We start from the raw sequence: 11,553 nt of genomic DNA on the forward strand, positions 1-11,553 counted from the left end.
TTCCTCTCCATGGAGTCCTTTCTCTCCGTGGTGTGCATGGGGTGTGCAAGCTGTGTGTGCACAGAGCAAGTGTGTATGTAAGGGGTGAGCCTGTGGTACGTGAGGGGAGTGCATATGTGTGTGTGTGTGTCATGCGTGCGTGTACAAGGCTGTGGGTACACACGCGCGTGTGTAAGGCTGTGAGCACACACGTGTGTGTGTGTGTACAAGGCTGTGAGCACACACGCGTGTGTACGAGGCTGAGGGCGCACACGAGTGTGTGTACGGGGATGTGAGTGCCCAGGGCAGCGTGCCCGTCCCCGTGTGCCGTGCCCTGGGCAGCGCGGCGGGCGGCGGGCGGTCCCCGCGGGCGGTGCCAGCGCTGCGGGGCGGTCCCGGGGCGGTCCCGGGGCGGTGCCGGGGCCGCAGCCGGGGCGGTGCAGCGCCCGTGTCGGGGCGGTGCCGTGGCCGGGGCGGTGCCGGGGCCGGGGGAGGCCGGGGCGGTGCTGGGGCTGTAAACACGGGGCGGAGCGGGGCCGGGGCCGGAGCCGTTCCCGCGCACACCCGAGCGCATCGGCGGCCGGGGCCGCTCCAGCGGCGGCAGCACCGTGAGCGGGGCCGGGGGCGCGGGGCGGGGGGGCCGGGCCGGGGCAGGACGGGGCCGGGCCGGGCTGGGCGCTCGGCAGAACAATGGGGCGGGCGGGCGGGGGCCGGGCCGGCCCCGCTGACCGCGCTTTCCCCGCGCTCCGCTCCCCGCAGGCAGCCCCGATGGCCAAGCAGCCCCCCGAGGTGAAGGCGCGACGCGACGGCGAGGGCGGGCGGCTGCCGGCGGCCGAGGGGCCGGGCCCGGGCGCGCAGCTGCGCCCCGGCGCTCCCGCCGCCCTGCCCGGGGCCGGCGGCGGCAACGGGAACGGGAACGGCTCCGGCGCGGCGCGGGGCCCGCCCGCCAGCCCCGGCCCCTTCGCCACCCGCTCGCCGCTCTTCATCTTCGTGCGGAGGTCGCCGCTGCTGCCGCGCTCCTCCAGCGGGTACTTCTCCTTCGACGCCGAGCGCAGCCCGGGGCCCCTGTGCTGCGACAAGGCCACGCAGACCCCCAGCCCGCCCTGCCAGGCGCTCAGCCACTGCCTCAGCGCCATGGGTAAGGGCTGCGGCCGGGCTCCGCATCCTCTGCCTCCCTCCGCACCTGGCCGGGCTTCCTTTCCCTTCCCTCCCCTTCCCCTGCTCACCTGGCCGGGCTTCTCTTCCCTCAGAATGATGGAAGAGGCAGGTTCTCGTGGGGGCGTGCAAAGGTGCGAGTGCACGGTGCGAGGAGAAATGTGAATACTCTGCGCAAGGCGGGTTGTAAGCCCCTGAGAGGTCCTGCTCCTCACCTGGCTTAGCTTCCCTCACCTCTTGCTCCTCACCTGGCTTGGTTTTCCTTGGAATGATGGAAGTACACAGGTTCCTGTAGGGGTGTGCAGGGACAGTGTGTAGGGGTGTGGATGCACAGTGCCAGGGGGTTGTGTACAGGTGTGAGCGCAGGAGGGGTGTGCAAGGTGTGAGTACGCAGTGCCAGGGGGGTCGTAAGTGCACGAGTGAAGCCGCGGGTCCTCCTGGTTGCGTGACACACCTGCAGCTGCACCTCTCGCGTCCCACCCTCTGGATTTTGGGAGTGTGGCTGTCCCGAGCTGGCCGTGGGCTGGACGCTGGCCCGGCACTCTGGGATTTGTGGGAGCTGGCCGGGCCCGCCGAGCAAACACTGCGCCGGGGAACTCCCGCGTGTCCAGCGCCGGGGTTTTGATTACTATGATGTTTATTCTTTTCCGGGCTGGGTCAGTCCCTGCCAGGGGAGGAGGGGACAGACTCAAGTCCAGCTTCCTACTCCAGGCTTGCTCTTCCAAGGTTGTTTGGCCAAGCAAGTGGCTTCTGGCTCATGTGTCGCTCCCGGTTCTCTCCCGGCTCTCAGCATTGGAGGTGATGGGGTCATGGAACCCCAAATCCCGCTGGGAAGCGGCGTGGAGGCGAGCGGGGGTGTGTTTACATGTGGCTTTGCCAGGTAAAGCCTCTCGGGCGGGGAAAACCTGCCCACGTGTCCAGCATTCTACTCTCCTGATTAATTCCTCCTTAGCTGGGAGAAACCTTTTAACTTCCACCGGGTGAAACCAGGGCAAGGCAGGGGGACAACAAACACCAACTCCCAGCTTTCCGGGATCAAAACACCGTCTTTTTTTGTCGGCGGTGTTTTTGCTCCCTCCCGGCTCCGGGCTGTGGTTACGGCTGCGGAGGCCTTGCTGGAACGTGCCCTTAGGAAAGATTTTGGGACATTATTGCAGTAATTACAGCTTAATGCAGTTTCACAACCTCACGTTGGCATGGCCGGGCGAGGATGCTCCTGGAGTTCCTCGCAGGGAAAGCCACGGCTTCAGGTTCTTTTTTCCGTGAAGAAACTGATGTTTTCCCTGATTTTTTTTTTTTTCCAAGTTCCTGCATTCTCATCAGCTGTTTTAGTGGAGCCTGCGCTCTGTTAGTGTTGCCAAGGGCATCATCCTAAACAACTATAAGCAAACGGAAAAATCTTGGCACTGCTTAACCACTGGACCCGTGGATGTTCCCAAATGCGATTAAACTGGGAACGTGTAGGTGTGGAGCTGTTTTATCCCTATCTGGGACCACAGCTCCCAGGCTGTGACTTCCCACACAGCTCTCCTGGAGAAATATCCCTGGCTTCGGCCTGCACACCTCTCCCTCAGTCCCTTTGCCCTGGCAGTGTCCCACCGGATCCGTGCCATTAAGTTTTCCGCATGGAAGTGGGTCAGTCCCTCAGGAAGGAAGCAAAGGGTATATTTTTGTTGTGCTTTCATGCACTGATTTTATCTGTGGTGAGCAGAGGCTGCGAGGTGGAGAGTTTCTCTCAGAAGCACAAGCAAGCGGCCTTTAATAATAATAATAATAATAAACAGGCACTTCCTGTGAGCAGGAGCGACGGATGCTCCCAGCCTCTCCCGTGGGCAGCAGGGAGTTGCTCCAAGGCTGCTCCAGCACTGCAAGCTCATGCTGTGCCCCAAAACTCCCTCTTCTAAATCTCGTAAAAACCTTCCCCAAAGTTTTCAGTGAGGGCACAAAAAAGTTGGAGGCAGCCCTTGGGAATGCTGGGATGCCTTGTGTTGGGAGGTGGTGGATGCCTCCAATTGGAAATGAGACAGCAAGGGGAGGTTCTGGGATGGGAGGGAGCAAGGGTTGTGTTCTTGGCTTGGCATCTCCAGGAAGATGCTTCTGGGGATGGGCAGGAGAGGAGCAGGGGTGAGTTGATTTGGTTGGGCTGGAGGGTGAGTGCTCTGTAAATAGGCTTACCCAGTGCTGCTCTGATCCCGGTGTATTTTCCCACGGGGAGAGAAGCATCACCAACCTCTTGTTGCCCACTGGGGAGACCCTCCCGTGGAAACGGGTGGGTTTAAGGGGAAAACCTTGAGCTGGGAAGCTGCTGGTGGCGTCTGGTGGAGCTGCTGCCATTTCCTTTTTGGGGAGGTTTTCTCCAGGGGGGTTGGATAACTAAGCCCAGGGTTGAAGGTGCAGCTTGGGGTTGGTGTTTTTTTTCGCCCTCCTAAGCCGGGACTGCGGCGCTGCCGGGCTGGAGCATCCCATGGGGTGGAGTGAGACGTGTCACCCGGCGGTGCCGGTGGCCTCTGGGTTTGTCCCCGTCCCCGGGGCGGCCGTGTCGCCCTCGGTGTGTCGCGGTATGACTGTGCCCCCCACCCCCGCCCCCGAAAGCTCCTCTGACTGGTTTATGGACCAGTTATGACTGGACCCTTTTGACGCAGCGCCACAGAAAGTCCTTTCTGAAAACCTCAGCCCAATTTCGCTCTCAGCCACCAACCCCAGGCTTCGCCTCTCGGGCGGATGAGCTCGTGGGCGCTTTGCTGGGGCCGGGGGGGAGGGAAGGATGGAGAAGGGGGGGGAAAGGATGGAGAGGGAGCAGAACCTCTGCCCCGCGTGGTTTTCCCGAGATGCTCGCGTGTCCTCGCATCTTTTTTGTCCCGTCTGCCGTCGTGTTTTTGTTTCCCTCGCTGGGCCGGGCGGCTCTGCTGACGGCGGTGGGATTTCGGATGGTCGCTCCGCCCCGGCCGGAATCCTGTTTGCCTTCCCGGAGAGCCAGGGCTGGAATATCGCGAGGGCTGCGTTTCATTCAGCAGCGAGGAGAGGCAGCGCTGCGGGGCCATCCCCGGCCAGGCGGCGGGTCCGACTCCTGCGCTACTACAGCGTGAAAACAAAACACGTCCCCGAGCCAAGCGGCGCTGCCTTGGCTCCGAAAGACATTTTCCAGTCAGGTCGGAGCCAGGCTTTTATTTAATTTTTTAATTTTTTTTTTTTTTTTACTAATCCCTTGAATATTCGGAGATTTGAAGCTGTTCCCGTTCCCTTGTGATTCCTGTGCCAAAACACTGTTTTGTTTTTTTGCAGTGTTTTTTTTTTTTATTATTATTATTATTTATTTTATTTGGTTGTGTGGTGTGGGGTTGTTTTATTTTTATTTTTGTTATTTTCTTTTTTTATTTAGTTTTTATTTTTGGTTTTATTTACTTATTTATTTTCCTTAGGGCTGTGATTCCTACTGGGATCCTGCGCTTGGGTTTGCAGGAGGGGGGGATGAGGCGGAGCCAGTACCGTAGGTGATTGGTCCTGCCTCCTTTTTTTCCCTGGCTGTTTGAGGGATTTATCATGTGTTTAATAACTTCTTAAGATGGAGACTGAAATAATTATGTATCACACAGTATAGTTAATACATTAACTCTTTTTCCACTTACGAGCCAGCACTTGGTTTTGCTGGGAGTGTGGTTTCTCCACACACCAATCCAGCTGTGCCTTTCTTCTCCTTGTGACAAGCCCTTTTCCTTTCCTCGTTGGGCACTTTGGGATGACTGGGGCCAGAAATGTGATAATTGGGTGAAACTATCCAGACAGAGGGTTTTTAAGGTCAGGGAAGGAGCTGCTGCTGTGCCTGCAAGGAAAGAGAACTGTTGAGAAAGGGAGGGGGAAGGGGAGGTTTGGTGAGGGAAGGAAACTCGAGAGTGGCATCCTGGCTTTTCTCCCTGTTTAAAGAGGGGACCAAGGCTTGGAGATGCTCCTAGGGAAAACCTATAATAATGAATAAATAAATAAAGAATAATAATAGGAATAGTAAGGAATAAAATCCCCGGCTTGTGACGACAAGCCCCCATTTGCGCAGCAGAACATCTGGCACCTGGGTGCAGAATTAAGACACGGTGATACTAAAAAGCAGCAATAAAAACGGCAAGACTGGGTGGGCTGCTGTGAAGTTCCACAGAGCATTTATCCCTGGCTTTTTGTTTCCGCCCTTCCCCATTCTCCCCGTGCAGCTTCCCGGTGGCACTCGGTAGCGGAGGACGTGCAGCCCGAGGTGTGGATCGCGCAGGAGCTGCGGCGCATCGGGGACGAGTTCAATGCCTCCTATTGTCCACGAAGGGTAACTTTCCCCTCTCTACTTTCCATTTCTTCTCGCGCGTTCTCTCTGAAAGGGAAAAGCTTAATCATCTCTGGAAACTGCTGCGGTGAGCGCCGGGCGCGCTCAGATGGAGAAAGGGCTGCGCGGGTGGCGGTGTCGGCCCGCACGGGGCCACTCGTCGGCTGCGGCTGCAGTGGGGTTAAATCAATCAAAAATAACCTTCAGGTGGGGGCTGGAGGCCTTTTGTGGGGGGAGAAGTTTGCAGGAGATTTTTGGGGCCGGTGTTGATGGCTTGGGCCTGGACCTGGTGGTAACGGGGAACAGACTTCTAAGAGTTAGACAGGGAAAGTTTGGGGGTGTTGGGGCATTTTGGGGGTAGAGTTGGGCCTGGACCTGATGGTAATGAGGAAGAGACTTCTAAGAGTTAGACAGGGAGAGTTTGGGGGTGTCAGTGCCTGGCTCTGCTGCTTTCAGGGAAGCATTCAGGGCGTGAATGCAGTGGGATTCCAATCCCAGCTCCCAGCTCCCTGCAGCTGTGTGTGGAAGCTGCAAAGAGGAAACTTGGTCCGATTAACTTATTTTTCTTGCAAAGACTCTGTTTTGAAACACGGGTGTTTATAAGACCATAAACTGGCTCACCTTCGAGTGTTGCAACAAAAATCGATGCTCTGATGCCTGTAAAAAAAGCAGGGACCCAACTCCAAACCGGCCCAGCCCGGGGGGTGAAGCAACAGGAGTTTGCAGAGGAGCCTCGCCGCTGATGACTCCGAGCGTTCCCGACGGCTGCGTGCCCGTGCTTGTGGGTCCTGGGCCATGGATTCGTGGGAAGAGGAGCCAGGGGCGCGTTTGGGAGCAGTGTTGGTGACGGAATGCCGGCTGCCTGGGTCCTTATCCGCCCTCCCCATCTCCTGAGTCACTCCTGCAGCGTTTCCTCACCGCTCCCAGGGTACAGAGGGTTGGCTTTCCCCTCAAAGGGGGTTCCAGCTGCCAGGATCCAGCTTTCTGCATCGTCTCCATCTGCTCCATTCTCCTTCCAAACACTCTGGCTCTTCAGACCTGCAACAAACTGTGATGAGCTGTGCTTTATCCTGAATCCAGAGTGTGCATCTTCTGATCTCCCCCCTCCTCCAGGCTGATCCCTGGAGAAACCACATTTTGGATTCAAAGGACATCTTTCCCAGCAAAAGGAGGGACCAAGCTGTTCAGAAAGCTGGAGGCACCTGGTAGCAGTCAGCTGATCCAGAAGAGCTGGTGGGAATGTGGAAAGCCCTGCCATATCATGGAATATCCTCAGTTGTAAGGGATCAGCAAGGATCAATAAGTCCAACTCCTGGCCTTGCCCAGGACACCCCAGCAGTCCCACCTGAGACCATTGTCCGAACACTCCTTGAGCTCTGCCAGCCTCGAGGCCGTGACCAGTGCCCTGGGGAGCCTGTGCCAGTGCCCGGCCACCCTCATCCCTTCTCCCGTCTCCTCCCTGCCTCCCCAGAGCAGTGCCTTAAATTTGGCAAACCCCGGAGCACCTTGTGTGAGCAGGTTTGTGAGGAACAGGAGCACCTTGTGTGAGCAGGTTTGTGAGGAACAGGAGCGTCCTGCCCGCGTCATCCTGTGGGGACAAGCCCCCTCACCGCTGGAAATGCGCTCCAGGCACATCCCGAGATTCCAGCCCTGTGCCCTGGGGAGGGAGAGGCAGAACGCTGAGGACACATCCTGCTTGCTCGATGGCACGAGCAGGGGATGACCCCACAAACGCTCCGGACCTGCCTTAACCAGCATCTCACCTGCCCAGTCCTCCCTCGGTGCACCCAAAAACGGGGAGGAATTCCCATCCCCGAGGCGCGTGGCTGTTGCTCCGCGGGGAAGGTGTCTCTTCCTCCTGGCAGCATTCCAGCCGCTCCGGAGCCCTGGGGCGGGAGGGGAAGGAAGGTGGGAACGGCTCATGCCCGCCGGCCCCACCTGGCTGGGCTTTGCCCTTTAAGGCCGAGGGTAGAAATGGGGAACTGGGGGCAGTGCCAGAGCGGCGCCGGCCGGGCAGGTCGGAGCTGTCGGACGGGTCGGGGCTGCGCGTTCCCCGTCACGTTCCCCCCCTGTCACGTTCCCCACCCGTGCGTCACCCCCGGGAGCGTTTCAGGCCAGGCAGCGGGAAACGGGGCAGCTCCTGGCCCGGCCTCGCAAAGCTGGTGCTCCAGTGGCCACGGAGACCTGCCCCACAGCAGGGCTTCTGCTGGCAGGGGTGGGAAGTTGAGGAATCGCAGAATCACTGGGGTTGGAAAAGCCCTCCCAGCCCGATGCCCACCTTGTCCCCCAGCTCAGAGCACTGAGTGCCACGGCCAGGCCTTCCTTGGACACCCCCAGGGATGGGCACTCCAAACCTCCCTGGGCAGCCCCTTCCCATCCTTAACAATCCTTTCCATGAAGGAATTCTTCTGGATATCCACCCTGAGTGCCTTATTTCAACTCCCTGGTTATTCTTTTACCTCTTTATTCAACAAAACCTAATTTTGGCCTTTCTATTCCACCGTTTAAGCCTGATGAGGTTTTTGTCTTTTTTTTTTTTTTCCCTTGCTCTGCATCATATTGAAGATTGGGCAGTGTGGTTGTGGCTTAGCCTTGGGCTGGTGGAGGAGGACCTGGGCCTGCTTTTCTCCCTTTTGAGGGGGATTTTCATTTCATTTGGAATATTTTTCCCTCTACCCCGTGGTTTTAACCCTCCCTGAATGTCCTAACAGGGTTCCCTTGGGATGTTTCAAACCTCCTGGCAGTGCTGCATGACTCCTGGGCCCACGTGCATGTGACACCCCTCAAAATCCACGTGGTTGGGAGAGGGCAACTTTGACCCTTTGATCAGAGGCAGAAGGGTTAAAACATGAAAGGTCACTGGGTTTATCCTCGTTCTTTGCTACACACTTGAATGTTTGCCTCTGGAATATCATCCAGGTGTTTGTAACACAGGACCTTCATACTGGAACTCAAACTCACTGGTTTGTTTGGTTTTTCTTTCCCTTTTTTTTTTGTTCTTTTTTTTTTTATCCCCCCTCTCCATTTCAGGGTTTCTTGGATCACCAGGTGGGAAACCCCCAGGTCATCATCCTGCGCCTGCTGCGTTACATCATCCGCCTCATCTGGAGGCTGCAGTGAGCGCCCGGCGCCCCCCGAGGCTCCACGACCTCTTTGCTCGCTGGGAAAGGCTGGGAAGGACAGACAGACGGATGGGATGTGGGGCTCCCACCCTGCTTCTCCCCCAGGACACGTGGCAGGACGAGGCTGTTCATCCCACGCCGACCTGCCGGGCTCCGGTGCAGTGTTTTATCCCAGAGTGGTGTTTACTCAGCGTTTCAACTTTTATTCCTTTTTATTTTTTTTTTAATTTTTTTTTTTTCCCGAAAGAGTCTCAGTGAAAACGTGGAATAATTTGTTGTCATCCCTTCCTGGAATCCTCTGGGAAACCTGAGCCAGCTGATGGGCGAGAGACTCAGATTCCTCCCCTGTCCCTTTGCCTCTGGGGCATTTGCCCACCAAAAAGGCTGGAAGAAGGGCAGAGGGCTTTCAATCAGCACTTCTTTTACCTGTAAATACCTAATGCTACCCCAGGTCCACCTTCATTTGCATCATGCAAATTGCCTATTTCCTGCTGACTGATGATTTTTTTATGATTTTTTTTTTTTTGGTCGTTTTTTTATATCTCTGTGGTTTTTTATACACTCTGAATTTCAAAGACTTCGCTGTCGAACTCCAGGGTCCAAACCATCACAACCAACCAACCAACCAACCAACCAAACACAAACCCCGATCCACCAGGTTGCCTTTTTTTTTTTTAGAGAAAGTCTTTCTATAAAACGTGTGAAAACGCTTCTGTAGTGTAAAATATAATATATAGAAGGGAGGGGGGGTGACACACACTGAGGAATTCAGCAATAAAACATCCCGGAGGCAGGAGGAGCAGCTCCCAGGACACCACAGCGGCCGGCGGAGTGCGAGTTGTTCTCAGAGCAGGAGGGTTTCCGAGGCGCTGGACTGTGTTTTCCTGGGATCCTCTCTGTGTGTGGGGGCAGAGGGATGAGCGGGCACGCCACGGAACCCCCGGAGGCAGCTGGGAAGGAGCCGGCCTGGCACGGATCTGCTGCAGGACTTGTCTGTCCCCACCGACCGCCCTGTGCCCGGCAGGGAACGTCCCATTCCACCCGGACACTCCGAGGGTGCGGTGCAAGACACAGGTGTGTGTGTGTGTGTGTGTTCTTTGTATCCCCTTCACCTCGGATGTTTTTGGGGGAGCAGCTGCTGCAGCCACCCCCCTATCTATGCACAAGCACCCCCTTCGTGCTACCCCTTCCCTCTGGCGGGGGGTCCCACCCCGTGTCCCGGTTATTTCTGGTTTCACCGGTTCCACCAGCGCCATAGGAAAGGGAAAAACAAAACAAAACAAAACAAAACGAAGGAAAACCCAATTCCCCAGTCCCCCGGAGCGGTTCTGCCCACAGGGAGCAGCTGCTGAGTGCCATGGGTGATGGTTGGTGTTAAGGATGGACGGGCTGCAGCGGGACCTCCCTGCCCTGGCTGTGCCGTGGTGTCACAGTGGGGCCTCCCCCTGTGCTCCTGGAGGGTCACAGGGCGAGTTTTAACCTTCATTGCCAAGTTTATTCCCTTTTTTTTTTTTTTTTTTTAAAGTGGGCATCGGTTGCAGGAGCGGGGAATGTTTCAGGAAGGGTTTTTTGGAGAGGGTGTGTGGGGGAGCCTTTGCACTGGTGGGGAGCGAGAGGTTCAATAACTGGTGAGCTGGGCCGGGGCAGATCCTGCTCCTCATCCCATGGGATTTGGCTCTGGCTTAGGCTCAGGATTTCCCACGGGAACCTACGTGGAATTCCGTGGCTGTTGATAAAATTAAATAAGTAAAATTCAGCAGCAGAGAGGGGGCGGGGAAACCAAGTGAGACTTTTCTCCTGATTGAGGTTCATCATTGCTGGTGGATGAAATGGTGCTTTGGGGTCTCCCGGCCTTATGGAATCCTGGAATGTGTCCCTTGGAATACACCAAAGAATCACCGAGCACTTTACCCCCTCCTCCCATGGAGACAGAAGATAGGCTGGTTTTAAGGAGAAAAAAAAAAAATTCCAAGGATTGGCAAAGTCTCCCAGGGGCTTCTCCACAGGAGGAATACCCAGCCAAAAGGCATAGGAAAATTAACCCCCCAAAAAGCAGTTTTAGGGGAACAGCCCCCTCCCCCCCCAAAAAAAAAAAAAGCCTCAAACCAGAAGAATGATGTTATAAAATAGGGATTATGCCCATTTAGCCACGTTGGCTCTGGGCTGTTTTAAGCATAACCTGTGCTCTGTGTTGCACCAGAAGGATGTGATGAAGAGTTTTCCTTGGATGTGGGGAAACCAGATTTATTCCCGGTCCTGCTTCTCCTCTTTTTCCCCAACTGTAAATACCCAAATATTTATTAGAGTAGGGCACCGTATTTTCATCATCTGAGCCAAATATCTGTGTGCAATGTACTCCCTCTCCTTTCTCTCCTGTAAGTTTTGTACAGCTTATAAATACATTAAAAAAAAAATTATTAAAAAACCCCCTGTTTTTTTCCTAAACTTTTTTTAGAGTTCAACTTGGTATAAATACTGTAGGGCCTTTTTTTTTTTTTTGATATATAATTTCCCGTGTAATTAATGCACTCTACTGTTTAATGCTGTAACTTGTAGAAACGTTGTGTATTTATTTTCTGCTTATTTAAGTTCCTGTGAAGATTTGGTTTCCCCCTTTCCTCTCTCCTCCCTGCCGTAAGTGTTGGATCACCTTTCCAAAGCCATCGTGGGGTGGATAAACGATTGAACCCTTTCTCGCTCCAAGTGCCTGAGTCCCCCACTTCCCAGGAGTGATTTAGGCACCTCAAAGACTTCAGCATTAGTGAAAGCCGGTGGGAACTCGGCTTCTCCACGCCCTGGGACTGTTCAATCCAGGTTTTTTTCCTCCTCCTGGGAGCAGCCATCCCCGTGAGGTCACCGAGTCGTGGCGCAGGACCCAGCGGATGTAGCATTTCTGACTGCAATTTCCCTGCCTTCCTTGTGTTTTGCACTGATGAATTTTGGACAGGGTAATTGCCACTTTTACTTGTGCAATACTGCTGTAAATAATCGCAG

The 11,553-nt window shown here is 55.6% G+C and overlaps 1 protein-coding gene across 1 annotated transcript; it reads left to right on the forward strand.

The window, feature by feature from the left end:
• Nucleotides 1-747: 747 nt before the first annotated feature.
• BCL2L11 (BCL2 like 11) lies at nt 748-9,225 on the forward strand. Its single transcript, XM_027905256.1, has 3 exons — nt 748-1,117; nt 5,334-5,440; nt 8,468-9,225. The coding sequence occupies exons 1-3, from the start codon at nt 748-750 to the stop codon at nt 8,555-8,557; spliced, it is 567 nt and encodes a 188-aa protein (XP_027761057.1). The 3' UTR covers nt 8,558-9,225.
• The last annotated feature ends 2,328 nt before the right edge of the window (nt 9,226-11,553 follow it).

This window comes from Empidonax traillii, unplaced genomic scaffold (genome assembly GCF_003031625.1).
Source record: "Empidonax traillii isolate 1590-97213 ecotype Southwest subspecies unplaced genomic scaffold, ASM303162v1 scaffold1134:size187968, whole genome shotgun sequence".
Lineage (NCBI taxonomy): Eukaryota > Metazoa > Chordata > Aves > Passeriformes > Tyrannidae > Empidonax > Empidonax traillii.

What these genes read in the sequence shown, in the direction of transcription:
- BCL2L11 (XM_027905256.1), top strand. Translation starts at nt 748, where the DNA reads ATGGCCAAGCAGCCCCCCGAGGTGAAGGCGCGACGCGACGGCGAGGGC. An exon ending in CCACTGCCTCAGCGCCATGG is followed by an intron (nt 1,118 to 5,333) that starts GTAAGGGCTGCG and finishes CTCCCCGTGCAG; the next exon opens with CTTCCCGGTGGCACTCGGTA. An exon ending in CCTCCTATTGTCCACGAAGG is followed by an intron (nt 5,441 to 8,467) that starts GTAACTTTCCCC and finishes TCTCCATTTCAG; the next exon opens with GGTTTCTTGGATCACCAGGT.